Source organism: Callorhinchus milii, unplaced genomic scaffold (genome assembly GCF_018977255.1).
Source record: "Callorhinchus milii isolate IMCB2004 unplaced genomic scaffold, IMCB_Cmil_1.0 Scaffold3, whole genome shotgun sequence".
Taxonomy (NCBI): Eukaryota; Metazoa; Chordata; class Chondrichthyes; order Chimaeriformes; family Callorhinchidae; genus Callorhinchus; species Callorhinchus milii.
Window position 1 is genome coordinate 79169956 of NW_024704744.1, and position 18822 is coordinate 79188777.

Sequence of the window (18822 nt, forward strand, 5' to 3'; positions counted from 1 at the left end):
GATGTCAAAAATCTTGCAGAACCACAGAATAAAATGATTTGGAGGCAGCAAGCACAAAATAGAACCATCTTTTATAAATGTCTTGCAGGATTTTATATGCTCGTGGAGTTTTCCACAGATATTCCACTGGGAAATGGGTAAATGTCTTTTTCAGTCTGATCACCATGAAAGCACTAGCAACACTGGGGCTTTATGTTAAGAGGATGTGTATACACTGCTCGGGGCATTGCAGTGGCGAGAACATTAATCAAATGGTTAAAATGTAAAGTAACTTCTATAAATAAACTCCTGAACCCTTACTTTAATAAAGAATAATATTATTAAATTAATAATCCTTGATTTTGATTCATGTCTTTCAGGGCAAGAGGAAGTCTCAAAGCACAAAATTTTCTTTAAGTATGGTGACCATATATTTTGTAGGCAAACGTGGCAGTCAATTTGCGCACAGCAATACTGCATCAACAGCCATTAAGTGAATGATCAATTTAACCTGGGGTATTGTTGGCCAGGACACAGGGAGAAATTCCCTTCTCTTTTTGATTAGTGTCTTGGGACTAATCTTTTTGATTAGTGTCTATGTTGTCTCAGCGTCCTGGGACGTCTTCCTGACGTGAAAGGCACTTTACAAATGTAGTTTTGTTGTTATTGTCATGAGATCTTTAACGGCCACCTGAACAGGCACAGATAAGACCTCAGTTTAACATCTCCTCCGAAGGACAGCACCTCTAACAGCATAGTGCTCCTCCAGCACCGGACTGGAGTGCCAGCCGTGAACTGTGAGTTCAAAGTCCCAATGTGGGGTTTGAAGCCCCAACTTCCTGACTTGGAGATGCGAGTCCTAACAACTAAGCCAGGCTGATTGCGATGAGGGTCTCACAAACTGCAATACTGCTTGTTTGCTTATTTATTCTTGGTTTGTTTTGTACTATATTCTGCGCAGTGCTGAATCAAAGATCTAGCTTTGAGAAGCTACAAACGGTTCAAAAACCTGAATAAATATCAAAGAATATATAGGTCACCAGTGGTGCTTTAGCTTCAACTGTTCATATTAATACAGTTCTCTTACTGAATCAGAGAGATTACAGTAATGAAAGAAGCCACTCGCTTCATTTCTGGTTTCACCTTTGCTGATTTAGCTCCTCCACAGGAGCTGACTATCCCAATCTGCCCTTTATATTGTTGTTCTTCAAATATTTTGTCAAATTTCCTTTTAATGTGTCACGGTTCAAGTATCACTGACCACTTAGGGTCAAAGAAGTTAATAGGAATGTTATGGTTCATAACACGGAACCTGGAATATAAAACAATCTGCTTTTTGCGGAGCGTATGTACCAGCTAAGACGAGTAATTTGGAGTGAATCCCTATATTAATACCTGAGATGAAGGGATTCAGGGGTTAATCTCTCAGCAGGGAATTGACAAGCTAGTAAGGGGCGATTCTTTACATTTATATCCAGACAATTCCATTCATGAATGTGAATTCCTAAAATTAAAAGCTAAAGGAGGTAGAAATTATATCAGAAAACAAGAGTTTCGGAATGCACTGCCTCAGAATCAGCTGGCATGTAGTAAAGGGAGATAGATAGATGCTCAGGTGGTAAGGGATACAACAACAATAACAAAATTACATTTATAGAGCGCCTTTCACGTCGGGAGGACATCCCAAAGCGCTAAACAGTCAGATGTCGGGGCCCGAGCATGAGGGAGGGGTGGTGTAGGGGTGAGGGAAGGCAGAGAGGTGGGAGGGCGACCAAAGCACGATCAAAGAGAAGTGTCTTGAGACCGACCTTGAAGAGGCAAGGGAGGAAGTGAGGTGAAGGGACCGTGGGATGGAGTTCCAAAGTGTGGGGGCAGAGAGGCTGAAAGCCCGGCCACTAATGGTAGAGCAGGTCGGGCGGGAAACATGGAGCAGACTGGAGCCTGATGAACGGAGAGAGCGGGCAGGTTGGTAAGGAGTCAGCAGGTCAGAGAGGTAGGAGGGGGCAAGGCCATGGATGGCCTTAAAGGTGATAGTAGGGAAAAAATAAGGAAAAAGGATTCCAAAATCTGCTATGATCTACTGAAACAGTGGAATATTCTCAATGAACTGTTCCTGTGTCCCAGAATAAATGACAACTCTTTGTACGCACTTTGCTTTTTAATCATTTTCAGGGGGAACTGAAGAACATCTTGAAATATTACCAGTGTTTCCTCAAAGCTCGGATGCACAATTATTTAACAGCTGAAGATGCTTAGAGATTGCTAATCGCTCAGACTGCTGCTCTGTCTTCACAACCACAAATTGGCAGCTTGAAATGAAACTGCAGTCTTTCAAAAACTAGATCACTCAAATATAGTCTCTGCCATTATTTCCTATACTTCAAATATAGGTAAAAAGACAATTAGATGCTACTTCCCAGTTGTTTCACTGTTACGAAATGTGACTGCTCTCTAGATTGCCGGGAATTTTTTTTATATTTCCCTTTATTTTTGCTCAAGGGTGAAAATTGCTCATTTTTCTCCTGAGCCCTCCAGCTGACTTCAGCTCCATTATCACTATACGTCCTTGGCTGGTAGCCTGTCATCGTGCATTTCCTTGCCTATTACAGCTGCTGCCTTGTATGCAGAATGCAGTCCGTTCTTCCATATGGTTTATAGCTCACAGATTACTCGTTGGAAGAATTTTAAAAAAAATCACTTATCAAGACTGGTAAAGCCATTATGGGAAGAGAAGGATTTTTTTTCCTCAAAATTGTGGTATTTCAATAATAAATGTGAGCATTTCAGTTGACGCCGGATTATTTTAGGTGCTTACATAAACCTTTCAGCATTATTATGACATTCTTTCTCACTACAAAAACAACTTGCATTCCTATAAGCTCCCTTTACGCAGAATGGTACGAAAATGATGGCACCTCACACAGATCCTCTGGATGTACACTTGTACTGAATACAATTAAATACTTCTAAATACAAATACCATCATTCTTCCACATGTTTCAATTGTTGGTCAGTGCATTGTAGAAATCAATCATGGGGTAACACGACTTTGTGAACATCCTGTACTATTCTTTTAACTGTGAACGAAACACCAAAGCCTTAATATTTCACTTCATAGAACACTGCATTTGGCATCGTACTCGGTCAGCTTGTGCAGGAAAATATTTTCAGAAGCAAATGCAGATAGCACAACACAGCACAGGAACAGAGTTAAAGTAAAACAGAATTCAGAATTCTATTCTTATGGCGAATCTTTAGCACCACAAGTTTACAAAGTATTTAAGTAATTGGCAAATGTTTATCTTAATTCTTTGCATATTGTTTATCCAACAATGATCCAATGCCAGAAGCTTTTCCTTCTGGCTTCTTCAAGATTACTCCCAAGCCAACTCATCCACTTCAGTGTAACTATGAAAGCCTACGCTATTCCACATACCATCCAATTAATGGTGCTTTCTGTACAAATTAACATCCCTCCATGGACTTGACATGCAGCTTAGTGTAACCATTGATGAATAGCCATCTAATCCTGTCCCTTTTGTACATTTATGTAAAACTAAGTCTTTCAGGCTCAAAATAAAAGGTTGGGGCCTACTTTGAAATATTTCTTAATAAGAAATCCCATTAGAATTTGTATTGACTGGAGAATCTCTGCACTGGAACCACATTTAGAAAGCAGTTGGGCATGACAAACCTCCGGTTACGAGAAATAGCCTCCATTTGCACAACTCAAGATTCTTTATAAAGACGCCCCGTTAAAACAGCACTGCAAACTAGTTTCCAATGGTGCTCCTGCAATACATTCTGCCAGACCTTTACCTTTGATAATAATAATCTTTGCATTTGATGTGGCGCCTTTCACGTCAGGAGGACGTCTCAAAGTGCTCCACAGGATTTTCCTGTGACGTATAGTGACTGTATTTTGTAGATACAATACAATTTACAATGGTACAGCGCCTTTCATGTCAGGAGGATGTCTCAAGGCGCTTCTCAGCACTGGTTGGGCATAAGGTTGGCTGTGGGGCCGGTGGAAGTGTACATCAATGGCTTCAGCTGGCTGGTTACTCGAGGAGAAATCTACATACAATGCGGTTTTATCACCAAAGGGAGGGTTGGACGAAATGAGAAATCTCTCTCTTCTCAACAGAATGGTCCCGGCAGGCACATGGTGAAGTGTTCAGTGAACACTGGAATACATAATGCAAGATCTGAGGTTTTTACCCAAAGAACTGATCCATTTCTCAGTGATAATTCTGGGAGACACACAATGGGTTGTGCTCACTGTTATCAAAAACACAGGTTTTTGCAATCCAATTGACCTCTAGACTCATGCGACTGTAATTGGACTGCAGAGGAGGACAGGTGGCTGACCCTATTATATAACTAAATATAGCACCTTTCATGTCGGAAGGAGAATTTACTGTAATATGTAGAGTTTGTGTATTTCATGGGCAAACACAGCAGCCAATGAGCGCTCAGCAGTGTCCCACATCATTAAGTGAATGATTAATTTTATCTGTGGGATTGTTGGCTAGAATATAGCGGTAAGAAAAGGCAAGGCCCTCCATGCCTTGCCCCTTCCTATCTCTGTGACCTGCTAACCCCATGTCAACCTGTCTGCTCCCTCCGCTCAACCCTCCCTCCGACCTGCTCCACATCCTCTGCTTGGTCTGCCTCATCGGCGGTCGGGCCTTCAACCTCTTTGATCCCACCCTTTGGAACTCCATCCCACAAACCCTTTGCCTCGCTCCCTCCCCTTGCCTCCTTCAAGGCACATCTCAAGATGTTCTTCTACAGAGCCTTCGGCCACCCTCCTACCCTCCCTGCCCTCCACTCTCCCTGATCCCAACACCCCCCCCCTCCACTCCCCACTCGCGTACAAATCCCCGACTGTCCAGTACCTTATGATGTCCTCCTGATGTAAAAGGCGCTATACAAATGTAATACTGTATTGTGATACTGGGAAAAACTCCCTTCTCTTCTTGAGTGGTGCCATGGTATCTTTAACAAACACCTGAACTGGCAGGTGAGACCTCGGTTTAACATCTCATCCAAAGGACAGCACCTCTGACAATGGAGGGCTCCGCCAGGAATGCATTAGAGAGTCAACTTAGACAATGTGAGTTCAAAATCCTGACATAGGACATGAATGCAAAATCTTCTGACTCCAAGGCAAGAGCGTCGCCCACTGTGCCAGGCTGACACCATATTGCGTCATCTCTTGCAACACAAGTATTTAATAATAATAATATAATAATAATCCTTGCATTTGATGTAGCACTTTTCACCTCTTCTAGACGTCTCAAAGCAGGACTTAAATAAATGACATTCAGGCAAAGCCAAATGTGAGACAGTGAGTGTGTCAGTATGGGAGGGAGGGAGTCAATAAGCAAATGCCACTTTCTGGCAGAGAGAAAACTATAGCACAACTTTAATTTCAGAAACACTCAACTGTCTCTGTGGTAATTAAGAAAGTAAACTTGAAACAATACTTTCAGATCCATCGAAGCAGTAGACCAAAAGAAAATAGGTTTAAAAACATAGCTCAATGCTGTGATGGGAGACTGCAGGGTAGGTGTTCTGGAGGGATGGGATCAAATGGGCCAACGGCCTTCTTTATCTGAACTAATCTTGCGAACCTGTGACCTAAACCTTTAAAAGCCCGTCTAAATTTAAGTTGTTTCCACTGAAGGTGATGAGTTTTACTTTTCTTTGTTCTATCAGTAACCTTTGACCAGCATACTAGGTTTGTAACATACAGTAATTCCCACTAAATGGCAAGAGGAGTGACATGAAGCAGCTCTTACCTGCAGGCTCCTCCTGCGAGCTTCCCATCTCTATTTCTGAGACCTGGGGCTCTGGCTGGCTATGCATTTCACTGTCCACAGGCGTGTCTGGCAAAATAAACACAAAGAGCTTTAGCTTCAAAACCTGCCTTAAAACCTTTTTCTTTGACTGTGCTTTTGGCCACCTTTCCCTCCCTTCTGCCCCCACCTCCTGTTCCGGCTCCCGATCAGCCCCATGAAACGGTTTGAGACGCAAAAGACTCTATGCAAATGGAAGCTGTTGTTAAGCTGGCTCTTACCATCCACCTGACTGTCCATACACACATCAGCCGATTTAGATTCATCGCTGTGACTTTCTGACGGTACTAAAAAAAAACACAATAAAATTAGTCAATCAGACAAAATATCTCATTTCTTTTCCTTGCTGCACGCTTACTGCTTCCATTTCCATGCGGAAATCTGATGACCAAACATGGCTTGATTCTCTCACTTTCTTTCTCTGCATAAAATCTTATACAGAAAGTCAGTATGGCCAGTTTTACTGGACAGGCAGCCCTTGTTAGTCTAAACTTGTCACTTCATCGTTATGAAGTCCAGATATAGAGGTCCATCGTGCATTTTCTCCTGGTGTCCTGGCCAACAATTGCCCAAATAAAATTAGTCACTCCCTCCATGGCTGTTTGTGAGACACTGTTGTGCATAACTGGCTGCCGCATTTCGCAAAATACACAGTCAATCCACCTTACAGTGTATTCTGTGAAGTGCTTTGAGACACCAGGAAATATTTCTTTAACAAATTTAACAGCAATTTTTTTTGTTGAAAGAATTATTACCCCGGAAATCGATCCACCAATCGACTAACAACCGGGTTCCTACTTACTGCTAGGTAACCAGAAATGTGTGGAGTAAGGAAACTTGCCTAAGGTTTCGCCCCGCCCAGGAATCGAACCCGGGTCCTCTTGCTTGCTAACGCAAGCTCTGAGACATCATCCTACATGAAGGGCGCTATATAAATGTAATTTGTTGATGCTTAATACATGACTCTTTTTTAAAAAAAACATAGCACAATGTTGCTCAGGCACACATCCCTTCCTATTGAGCAATGAATCCACCAGTTGGAGGTGCGGAGTTTAAGCAGCAGCTGCTTCACTCTCTGCCAGACAGTTTATGCAGATAAATCACAATGATGTGCCGATGAATTTGTTGTAAGGATCACTTGAGGCAGTGAACAGCATGGATCACTGTGTAGCTTAAGGCGATGTGAAAATTGACTGGGTTCAGTTGACGCCCAGTGTTAGCACAGAGAGGGTTGCTCAGTCATTTAAAGAATTAGTAAGAAAGATCAAGAGGAGACCATTGTTTACAAGTCTGAGTGGGTATAATTTAATATAAAACTTTCTAATATCAAACTTATAAGAAAGGAACTTACACAACCCTTTTGTTCTGCTGAAAGCTTTGACACACAAAATTAATCTCATAAATGCTTATCACCCAGCACTTTCAACTCTCACCTTTATAATAGGAATAATGATCCTTGCATTGGATATAGCACCTAATCACGTTGAAATATCTCAAAGCACTTTTCTGTATTTTGTAGGCGAACACAGCAGGCAATTTGCACACAGTGATATCCCACAAATAGCCAAGAAGTGAATGACCAATTTTTTCTGGGGGATCGTTGCCCAGGACACCAGTAGAAATCCCTCTACATTCTCGTCCTTTATTCATTAATGAATTGCTCTCGTTGTAGTTAGCCTGACATCATCTGAACTTAAGCGATTTACATTGTCTTAAATCACAGTGCTCTGTGCTGTTCATCATGTTGTGTGATCCTTGTAACAAATTCAATCTGAGGTAGGAAAGGGCGCTGTCCTTTATACATTACTTGATGTGTTGTAAGAATCATTTTGACTAGTTTAATATACTGAAAGTCCTTACAGGGTGATTCCATAACATCCTCTCTCTGCTTTGGAGAACTTTCTGTTTTGGCATCTAGATTTTCTTCTGCTGATGCTGTAAAATAAAGGAGAAAAAATGCTCAGTTAATAATAATCCTTACACCTGATACGGTGCCAATATTGTGGAACTATCCAAAAGTGCTTAACAGAGAGTTGCTGTGAAGTGTAGCGAATGTGTATTTTTATAACATATAATAATCCTTGCATTTGATATAGTGCCTCATCACGTCGTTGAGGCATCTCAAAGCGCTTCACAGAGCATATTATAAAGTGAATTGACTGTGTATTTGTGGGCGAAATGCGGAAGCCAATTGTGCACAGCAATATCCCACAAACGGTCATGGATTGAGTGACCGTATTTTTTGGGGAGGGATTATTACCCCCGGAAAGCAATCCGCCATTCGACTCTTGCTATGGGATCTTTAACATCTATCTGAACAAGCAGATGAGACCTCGGTCCAATGTACCGTGCAATATTTGGCACCTGTTACAATCCAGCACGTTTACACTATGAATCCCATATGTGGCTTGAAATCACAACCTTCTGACCCCGAGACGAGAGTCCTACCAATTGAGCGAGGATGACACTATTTAGTAGCTCTATAAAATTACAAGGAATCTCCTTCCTCTTAGCCCACACACTGGTAGCAGACATGAGCGTTCTGAAATAAGGCTGATTCAACACTCTTTGTAAAAAAAATCAGACGTTTTCATTAAAGTACAATTTTGTCCATTAAACTTGCTCTGTACTGGGTTAGATAACGTGCAGAAATACAATTTGCTTCTGTACTCTACAACTCCAGAGGTTCCTGACATCTCTCCTGCTAATATTGTGATCTGTTAAAAAATATATATTTTAAGACGTTTCAGAAGAATTAGGAAAACAATTCTTTGAGATAAAAATAACAAGACAAGAGAAATGAATAATCCAACAACTGTATTTGTTCACTGAATCTCTGCATGACTTGAAAGACTAAAATGAAATCAAGTAAAAGAACACTCGGGAACTGTACTTCTGTTCATATAAAAATAGGCAGCAGTTTGAGCTCTGGAAGCTATCAATGTAAAGAGGTTGATGAGATGAAAGCTCCGGGTTAAACCTAAATGAAGAGATTAAAAGGTTAGAGTTGGAACGCTCCAGGGATAAAGGGATAAACTTATTTTCAATTATTGCAAATGTACCACTAAGCACAGTACAAATGCAGTGTTAAACGTCCACATCTGCACCACACAGCTGGATCAGACCACACCAAATGATTAGGAGATTGGACAAGGCTTGTTAACGTCTATCCTCTTGGAAGTTTGTAAAAGCCCAAGTCGCTGCAGGGAAGGTTATTCTGACAATATCTTGGGCAAGCAACACCAACTCAGTGCCAAAGATAGATATCTTGCAATTTACTCAGAATACCAGAGATGAACGGTTACAGTTATGTAAGACTTGAAATGTTGGGGCTTTTTTTTAAAAACATAAAAAAGGCAAAGGGCGAATCCAACAGATACTTTCCAAATTTTCAATTCTTTTGATAGGGTAGGAGAATTTTTTTTCCACACACAGAGTAACTATGATATGGAACACCCTGCTGTGAGGCCTTCAAGAGAGAACTAGATAAATACCTTTTTGCCTACAAAATATACAGTCGATCCAATTTACAATATATTCTCCGAAGCACTTTGAGATGTCTCAACAACATGATAAGGTGCTATATCAAGTGCAAGGATTATGATTATTATTTAAAGGAATCAACTACAGACGTCTGGGGAAAGGGCGACTGAAAGGATTGCTCTTAAAGGAGCTGTCAGCAGAGACATGATGGGCCAATTGACCTTCTGCGCCATAATGTTTCTGTATTCTATGGTAAATAGAGTGGAATTTTCATAAATCTGTCGACAGTCTAAAGCTGAGCTGAGTGAAGCTCAAGACAACACAAGACCTTATGATGGTATATACTGAGCTGTTCATCTCTGTAAAGCTACCCAAAAATGTGTTCTTTAAAAAGTAAATTGATAGCTTCCGCCACAGAAGTGAGCAGGACAGACTGAGCCTTTGAGACTTCCTCCCAACGTGAAAGTTGTTATTCAAAATGCAGGGATTATTATGTTTTCTTTACTGGGCTTCTAATTGAAAACATTACCATTCAGCCTGAGTTCTTTCCACTTTCTGTAGGAATGACTGAAATCTTGGAAAATAAATCTCCTCCTGACGCAAACTTTAGCTACTGTCACCAAAATCTGAACCGATGGCAAACAGTGCAAGTGGCAGCTTGTCTCCCTTATTAAGAATGACTGCAATATTTTTACGAAGCTCTTAGCAAGTGTGTTTATTCTCTTGTGGGCCATTCCTTCAGAACAGATAAGCGAGCAGATACGAGCTCCTAAAGAGGCTGACAGACTTTGGGTAACAAAGTGTGCGATAATCGGTTGTTAAGCAGTTAGTCAGTGGATCCCATGGCTACATAGGAGTAAACAAAATCTGAAAACTATCTCATCGTGGGACAACCTGCTCTTGGAAGTATCTCAGACAAGAAATCCCATTGGGGGAAACACACTCCTGCCTTTGTTCAAATGTTTTCTCCCAAAAGGTTGTTGGCATTCCCCGAATTTGCCAGTGGCTTAACTCAACCTTAAATTGCTGGCATTGGGGGAAACTATTTAAGTCAGGGAGAGTTGTCTCCTGACATCAGTTATCCTCTAGGACCTTTTAAGGAGCAGTGAGTCTGACAATGTGATCTTGTCAGCCCAACATCCCTCAATAGAGTAGATTGGGCACTTTTGTCCTAAGCTAGACAGAAAATTGAACCTGAAATTCTTTTGCCAATATTGTCCAGACATGATATAAGAATTAATAGGGATACAACAATGTTGGGCAGATGGTGTCAACATCCTTCTCTGTCAGCAGTAAAAGAGATGGACGGGATGTCCACTGCTCCTTCTGTATTTTCCATCATCTCGTGACCCCACAGATGTCAGCCACATATTGAAATTGAATTCCTTGCCATTGCTGAGCAATGGGATTCAGTTCATCCTGGGGTCCGTCCCTCCAACTCCCTCGCTCGCTCCCTCCCGCCCCTCTTGGAATCACATCGTCTGAGCTGACAATCCAATGCAGTGCTAGGGGAGTGTTGCATTGGCAGAGGTGCGGTCCTTCAGATGAGATGTTAAACCGCAGTCCAGTCTGTCTGCTCAGGTGGACGTGTAAGTTCCCTGGCGTTATTCGAAAAGAGAAGGGAGCATCTCCTGGTGTTCTGGCCAACAATCTCCCAAATAAAACTGGTCATTCACTCCATGGTTGTTTGTGGAGCATTGCTGTGCGCAACTAGCTGCTGCATTTCACTCACAAAATTCAGTCACTGCACTTACATAACTGTATAGTATGTCCTGTGAAGCACTTTGAGACACCTCGATGACACGATAATGTGCTATATCAAATGCAAGGGTTTATTATAATCTTTTCCTCTGCCAGATAATAGTTTGGAGTTGAAGAGATTCTGATAACAAAATGTTATTTCCTGCTTCCTCAAGTCCATGGAACACTTTTAAATCGTGATGATACGACGTCTGTACAGGGAAAATCAATCTTTTGCAATGCCAGACATAGCTCTAATTCTTTAGAAGCATACATTGGACTCCTGATAGACTTCATAATATGGGCAGAGATTGCCTCGCATTGAGGTAGGGGGTTATGATAGATCTCTTGTGGAAATGCTTCATGATGCTTCCCAATCTGGATAAAGATCTTTCCTAAACGGAGAGGATGGAAGGCATAAATCATACCCTCTACTCTGGCTGGCCGAGACGATCCATCACTTCTTATGCAATCTTAATTGCACTTAGAAACTGGTAAAGACAAACAACTAAGTGGAGGATTAGACTCAGGGATATTCTGAACTCAATTTGTATTGTAGCAGCGCCGTGAACGTTAAAACATTATCCTTTCAAAGAAAAGTCGGGTAAGATATGGAAATACGAGGAGCCACGTTATCCACTCTCGAGACCATTCATTCCAGGACCACCCAAAGAGACAAATCCATAACTTATTTACTGCTCGGGGCATCACGTTGAGCCACACTATTAAACCAAGATGAAACTGATCCATCTATAGGTTACAGCTGTGTTTGTAGTTTCGAGAATGTTCTTTGTGTTAACCAGACTGACCAGTAGTGACTCCATCTGTTTCAATTCATCTTTTATGGTCCCTGGAGACTTGCATCTTTTTTCAATGTCTCTGACATTGCACAGAATATTAATTTCTCAAGGATCAAAGAATGCAAAAATGGGTAGAAAAAATAAACATTTGTGAAGGCTTCTTGAAACGATGGAAACTAGGACAAGACTAATTGCTGCAACTGGTTCAGGGGGTTTGCTGTTGCTGTTTTTGTCTCTCCCTCCTACTTTCTGCCTTTGAGGTTTTAAGATCATTGCAATTTAGCACTGTATATATTCGTCCTTGTAAAATTATAACATTAATCCATGCATTTGATATAGTGCTGTCAAGATGTCTCAAAGCACTTCACAAGGTTTACTGTAAAGTGACAGTATATAATAATCATAATAATTGTTACATTTGGTACAGCGCATTTCATATCGGGAAGATGTCCCAAAGCACTTCACAGGATATACTATAATGTGCAGTGACTGTGTGATGAGAGTGAAACCAACTGAGCCAGGCTGACACTTCACTACATGGCATAATTAGTGACTCCTTCCAGGAACCTGAAGTCTGTCAGGGTGACCCCGTTACAACTCTGCCATGATCAATTTCTGAAATGAAATTCCCTGTGTGTCCATTATCACTTCCTTACAGTTACCAGAAATCACTATTAGCGATTGCAATTCAACAATGATGACTTTTATTCCGATTGCCAGTATTTTGTCTCCAATACAAGTTTCAAGTATTTCCTCTGAATACAGAAGCAAATAAGATGAACTGTGAACAGAGGCTTTTTATTTTCTGTTCTTTTTGGCTTCTACATTTGCGCACTAAAAACACAGTCACTACACTTAAAAATAAATCCCGTGAAGTGCTTCTAGGCATCCTCTCAACATGAAAGGCGTTATATCAAATGCAATGTACATTATTATTTTTATTATTATCATCTTCGAGTACATTAATATTTCAGCCACATATGTTGGTTGAAGGTAACATTACAGTAAATGGTAATATTATGGAAATTTTCATCTCAAAGTTTTTTCACGAGCTCGTAGGAATCTCCAGGAATCAGCAAAACAAAAAGACCCACATTTCTACTTTACTTTCCAAAGACTTATAATGACTGTACATCGCGGAAAACGGCCACACGTCCCAACTAGTCCGTGACATTGTTTATACTCCACACGAGTCTATACTCCACACAAATTTTGGGAGTAGTTTATACTACCCCCAAAGCTCTGGAACGCTCTCCCTCAATCCCTCCGCCTTGTCCCCTCTCTCCCCTCTTTCAGGTCCCACCTGAAAACTTTCCGCTTCGACTGTGCTTACGGCCACCTCCCCCGTCTCCCCCGACTCGCAGTCAGGCTCCGCCACTGTTAAACGCTCTGAGATGCTACCCTGCGTGGAGGGCGCTGTACAAGTGCAAGCTGTTGTTGTTGATGGATCGTCACCCATTCCTTACTCCTTTCCATACTCTTCTATTCTCACTCATGTGAAAGTCTAGCTTCCTCTTGAATTCATCTACACTATCTGATTCAACCACCGCTTCAGCCAGTGAGTATCACAATCTCACTACCCTCTGCTTGATAGTTTTACCAAAATATTCCTGCTGTTTTATTGAGAAAATCAAAACACTGGCACTACATATGTCTCATGCCGGGTAGCATCCCAGAGCGCTAATAAAGGTCGAAAGACAAAAGACTGGATGCCAAAATAACCTTTGCCAGGTATTAGATCACAACCTCCACTCACCCTCCACCCCCATATTTGGTGAATTTCATGACAAATAAATTAATACTAAAAATAATAATCCTTGCTTTTGATAAAGCACCTTTCAGATTAGGGGAACATTTCAAAACACCTTACAGGATGTATGTACACAGTCAAGACACTTTGCAGTAAATCCAGTGAAGTGCTTTGAGACATGCTTCTAATGTTAAAGGCTCTCTATCAAATGCAGTGATTATTACCACAATGGTAAGCACTCTGGGACGCTACCCTGTGTGAGGAGCGGTATATAAATGCAAGTTATTGTTGATGTTGGTGGTGGTAGTTCAGTCAGAAAGTGGGAACGCATAAAAGATCCAAGCAGGGCCGAACACTCAACCACAGTTACTGCTTTCTGTTTTTTTGTAATCACTGCACTGTGCTTATACTGGCTGGACACAATTTATGCTGAATAAGTAAAGTGCGATAGCACTGGGCACAGTTATCAGACTAAGCTTGTCCTGATTCTATTTTTGCACATGAAACAGTTGAGAATTTCTTGCAGAATTCACTCCTGAATTGTAGCTTGGGGCTGCAGACAGAGGCTGTTTTATACAGAAGCTTATTTTATATGGATATCTAATGCTGCTACACATCCAGTAGGTGGCACTTGTGTCGTGACTAGGCACCGCTTGTGTGGCAGTTTCTTTCCATTTGTGTAACGTTTTCTGATAATATTAAATCTCTCGGTTGCTCAGCTACTGATACTGACCATAGCATGAAAAGCAGTCCAACTTGCCCTCTGATAATCAATCATTCCTTTGACTGGCTGGAACCATGGCATCAATGGAGGTGCAATGCCAGGGTGACCTAAATCTGTAGCTTTTCATCCCATAATCCAGGATGCGAAGGATCATTCAGCCACTGCTGCTGATTGCTTGGAATCAGTGTTGAGAATTAATGGCTATTTCTGTGGTTGCTGCACACCTCAGTGTTATTCCAACCAGTGCATCTTGCCTGTTAGTAAACCGAGCGCCATCTGGTTCTGAAGCCAATTCCTGACCATTGCACAATAGTTAATTTGCCATTTGAACAAGAACATATGGACAGCAGATAACCCAGGGACATCCACAAAGCGAATTATATTTTTCAGTAAGTAAACAGCTCTGTTAAAAGGAACTTTTCACGGTATGTTATAGATTAGCAGCAATTAAACGGGGTAAAAAGGACGTGACATGCCATACCGCAACTATTTGGTTCAAATTGTTTTCAGCCAGCAGTCAGGTTGCTACTCAGATCTATTCTGGACCCAAAGTGAAGTTTTAGGCTCATTCACCAACACTGAGTTTGATCCAGGAGTAAAGCATTTCAGTTCATTTTATTTCCCGATCCCATCTCCATTCACAGTAGGCCATCTGGTGAGCTTCCTGCCAAAGGCACTGAGAGTACGGAGCCAACCCTCCGGGGAGTCACACTGCACATCAACAGACCACACTTGTGCACCGCAATGAAGAACTGTTTATATGGAACAGCATAGAAAGTTTCAGCACAGAAACATGCCAATCGATCTAACTAGTTTGTGCCAATGTTTATACAGTACAGTACTCCACTTGAACGTCTATATCTCCTAATCCCTATTCTCTGCTCCCTTCTTATCATAGAATTTTACAGCACTGAAGAAGGACATTCAGCCTGTCTTGTATGTGCCAGTTCTTTCAAGAGAGTATCCTTTCAGTCCCATTTACCTGCCCTTTCCACGTTCCCCTTGATTTACTCCTTTTGAAAGCTCCAATGCTTAGACTATCATTAACAATAATAACCCTTGCATTTTATATAGCAGCTTATCATGTCGACACATCTCAAAGCGCTTTGGAGAATATACTGTAAAGTGAATCGATTGTGTATTTTGTGGGTGAAACGCGGCAGCCAATTGCGCACAGTAGTGTCCCACAAACAGTGCCCGAGCTGCAGACAGGAAGATGGTGGCAATGCTCTCACGCATTTCATGCTGAGATGCATTGCCCATCGCAGGGAGTTCCTTGCACCTGCCATCCACCGAGTGAGGGCTCAAACCTGCACTTGTCGGATGTCCAACAACCAACTATCCTCCTTGTGGGGAGGTGGGGTGGAGGGGAAGAGATAAGCAGGGTCTCCTTGGAGCTGAACTGGGTCCAAGGTGACATGCCTGGCAACAGAATGTCGGAATCGAGCCAGCCAGCTGTGGCGGTCTTGGTAGCCCAGTTCCTGAGCCAGGCGGTCCACAGTATTCCAGTACCTGGAAGGGCAGCCCAGTCACTGGAGGCAGGGAGCCATCCCACTCAGCTCCTGTTAATCCTGCAAGCTAAAGCCCTAATGTGCAGGTTGGTCCTAGCTGGACAAACAGTGGGAATCACAAAGAGAAGAAATGAACAAATTGGATTAGTAAATCGTCAGGTTGAATAAAAAGATTCCATGCTATGCAGGTGGCAAACAGGAAAGTGACTGTTATCAATAGCTGGATAGACTCCAACTTAGCTTAAGTGTATTTAAAACAAAAACGAATTAGATGGAAGCTGTTAGCAGCTGTAAGGCTCGCCATATACCTTCTCATGTTAAAATAATGACGTTTATTAACATACATTAAATTTTAATAGCACACAGGTAGAAAGGCCTTTAAATAGATTGGAATACAATTCCCCTTAATTACATATTAAATCTCATCCCCATTCTCTGTAATTTTTTTATTCTCTTTCTCTCTATCTCCTCTGCCATTCAGAATATTAAAATGATAGCAAGGTAGGACCAGCTTTCAAATCAGCCCAACAGTACTGAAATCCCATTCTTCCAAAATGACTGTCTTCTACGCTGACTATTCTAAACAGCTAATCATTTTAAGTGGCACTGATTTACGGATGAGCCAATGGTTAGAATTGGCTGGTTATACCCTTCGCTGCACTTACGAAAAGGTGACTTAAGAATGTGTCCAACTAGTACTGAGCTGACTTTTCCTGATCGCTGAACATTTCGGGATACTCAAGGCAGATATTAGTTTCAATGAATCTCTCAGTCAAAAGAGGAACAGTGGGGTCAAAATGAGATTCAAATCGAGCAGCTCAAAGTCACTCCCAGGGAATCCTGCTGGTAAGGGGGAAGACTTTGTAGCCAACTTTGTGACAGCCTGGCTCAGTCGGTAGCACTCTCGCCTCGAAGGCACAAGGATATAAGTTCAAGCTCCACAAGGGACTTGAGAGTTTATAGTCTAGATTGGTGAGGTCCAACTGATGGCCTTCGGGCCGATTTCCTCTGATCCCCCCTCCCCCATTCCTCTATTTTACCTGACCCACCGGTCCCTCCATAACCCGTAAATGTTTAGTTTTCTGAAGGAAAACACAAAAATATTGCTTATGTGGCCTGCGCACGTTTCTCAAATAGGGCATCCAGCCCTCAGCAGCCAAACGGTTGGACTACCCTGGTCTAGATTAACGTTCCAATGCAGTGTTGGGGGAGCTCTGCATTGTCAGAGGTGCCGTCTTTTGAATGAGACTTGAAACCAAGGCTCCTGTTGCCTGTTCAGGTGGACATTAAAGATCCCGTGCGACTATTTGATAAGAGAAGGAAGTTTCTGGCCAACAATTCCCATACTTTGAGACGTCTCGAGGATGGGACAAGGCTCTATATCAAATGCAAGGATTATTATTACTATTATAACCTGTAAGGAAGCCTGCGGTCACTTCCGGTGCTTCAGAGCAAGAATCTCTCCAATCTGCCATGACATAGAGACAGTTATTCTGCAATAATAATACTGGTCACTATTACTGAAACTTGCTGAGAACCTCACACCTTTTAGACCGCCCACCCCCACCACCCTTTCTATCCTTTTCATTTGGAGATCAGACTGAGTTTGGCGTTAATAAAAAGATTGCTGGCAAAAATAATTCATTGTGAAAATGAGTTGATGTTTGATAACTAGCTGTAGCTTTCACCCTAACTTGCCTGTGAACACACAGCACGGTCAAAGAAGAAATTCCTTCTGACGTGAGAGGCGCAATATAAATGCAATTTGTTGTCATTGTGATGAACTGCAGTGTCTACACTCAAATTCAATCAAAAGTGCAGTGAAGTGACTGACTTCCAGAGAGCTCCAGTACAGTCTTGTAAGCAGGCAGCAGGGGTGGTGTATGAATGGCATGAATTAGCACCTCTTGTCTCTTCCCCTTCCTCCACCTGGCCAGAAAATGTTTTCTTTCCACTTCCTCAGACAGCTCCAACTAAGATCAGAAGGTCAGTCCCCGTGAAGTTCGAAATAGAACTTCTTATTCTCCTGTGGCACAAGCTGCAATTCACTGCGCCTTTCCCTTTTCATTTCAACACTAGTGGTGTTACCGCATCATTAAATACTCACATTTATTCCAAACACATTCAATATAGAGCCATAAATCCACACTTATTGGTTCTGGCTCCACTGTGGATATGAAAACCATTTGGGTATCAAATTATTATAATAAATGCAATGTATAAATATATATAGGTATAACAGTGTATAATGTACTAATAGTACGATCCAAAAAATAGCTGTGCTGTGCACAAATAGACTGCGGCATTTACCTACACAATACAGTCACTACATTTTACAGTAAATCCTGTGCAGTGCGACTTTCTGACTTGAAAGGCAGGCACTGTATCAAATGAAACGATTGTTTATTATTATTATAATAGTTAAAATTTCTAGTGCAGTGATTTCCCAATGATATCACTGCACCTACTTCTTGATGCTGAGCTCATGTTTTTGTAACTTATAATGTAAAAAGAGGTGCAGAAAAACAGCTGTAAGCAAGACAGCCAATAACTGCAAGAGCGAAGTCTTAATAATAAACACATACATACATAGACATGACTAGAACCATATGCTAGCAGCAGACATGAAAGACATTATACAGTACACTGCTGACAATGATAGAAATTTGGAAAGCAAATGGACCCATGCACAATATGTCAATAAAGTCTGGAGTCAATTCACAGAGAACTGCTTTCTTGTAAAACTATGGCTCATGTGTAAAAGGGAATGAATAAACAAATACATTGGGCAGTAGAATCTGAAATTGCGATACCTCACAGGCCTTTTCTTTTACGTCGTCGTATTAGGATAACTCAACATGAGCTTGTATTTTAAAGGAACTCAAAGGAAATTTGAAAAGAGTTTTGAAGATCTGACTGCTGAAATTCCACCTAATCTTAGGCTGGAGATCAAATCGTGGAAAAAAAAGTG

The 18822-nt window shown here is 41.6% G+C and overlaps 1 protein-coding gene across 2 annotated transcripts in view; it reads right to left on the reverse strand.

The window, feature by feature from the left end:
- Positions 1-18822, reverse strand: part of macrod2 (mono-ADP ribosylhydrolase 2) — a 608721-nt gene that overhangs the window by 20227 nt on the left and 569672 nt on the right. For both annotated transcript variants that reach the window (XM_007892291.2, XM_007892290.2), the window contains exons 13-15: positions 7704-7778; positions 6065-6130; positions 5787-5873 (exon numbers count right to left, since the gene is read on the reverse strand). In XM_007892291.2, coding sequence (XP_007890482.2) covers positions 5787-5873; positions 6065-6130; positions 7704-7778 — 228 coding nt within the window. The remainder of the gene's footprint in view (positions 1-5786; positions 5874-6064; positions 6131-7703; positions 7779-18822) is intronic.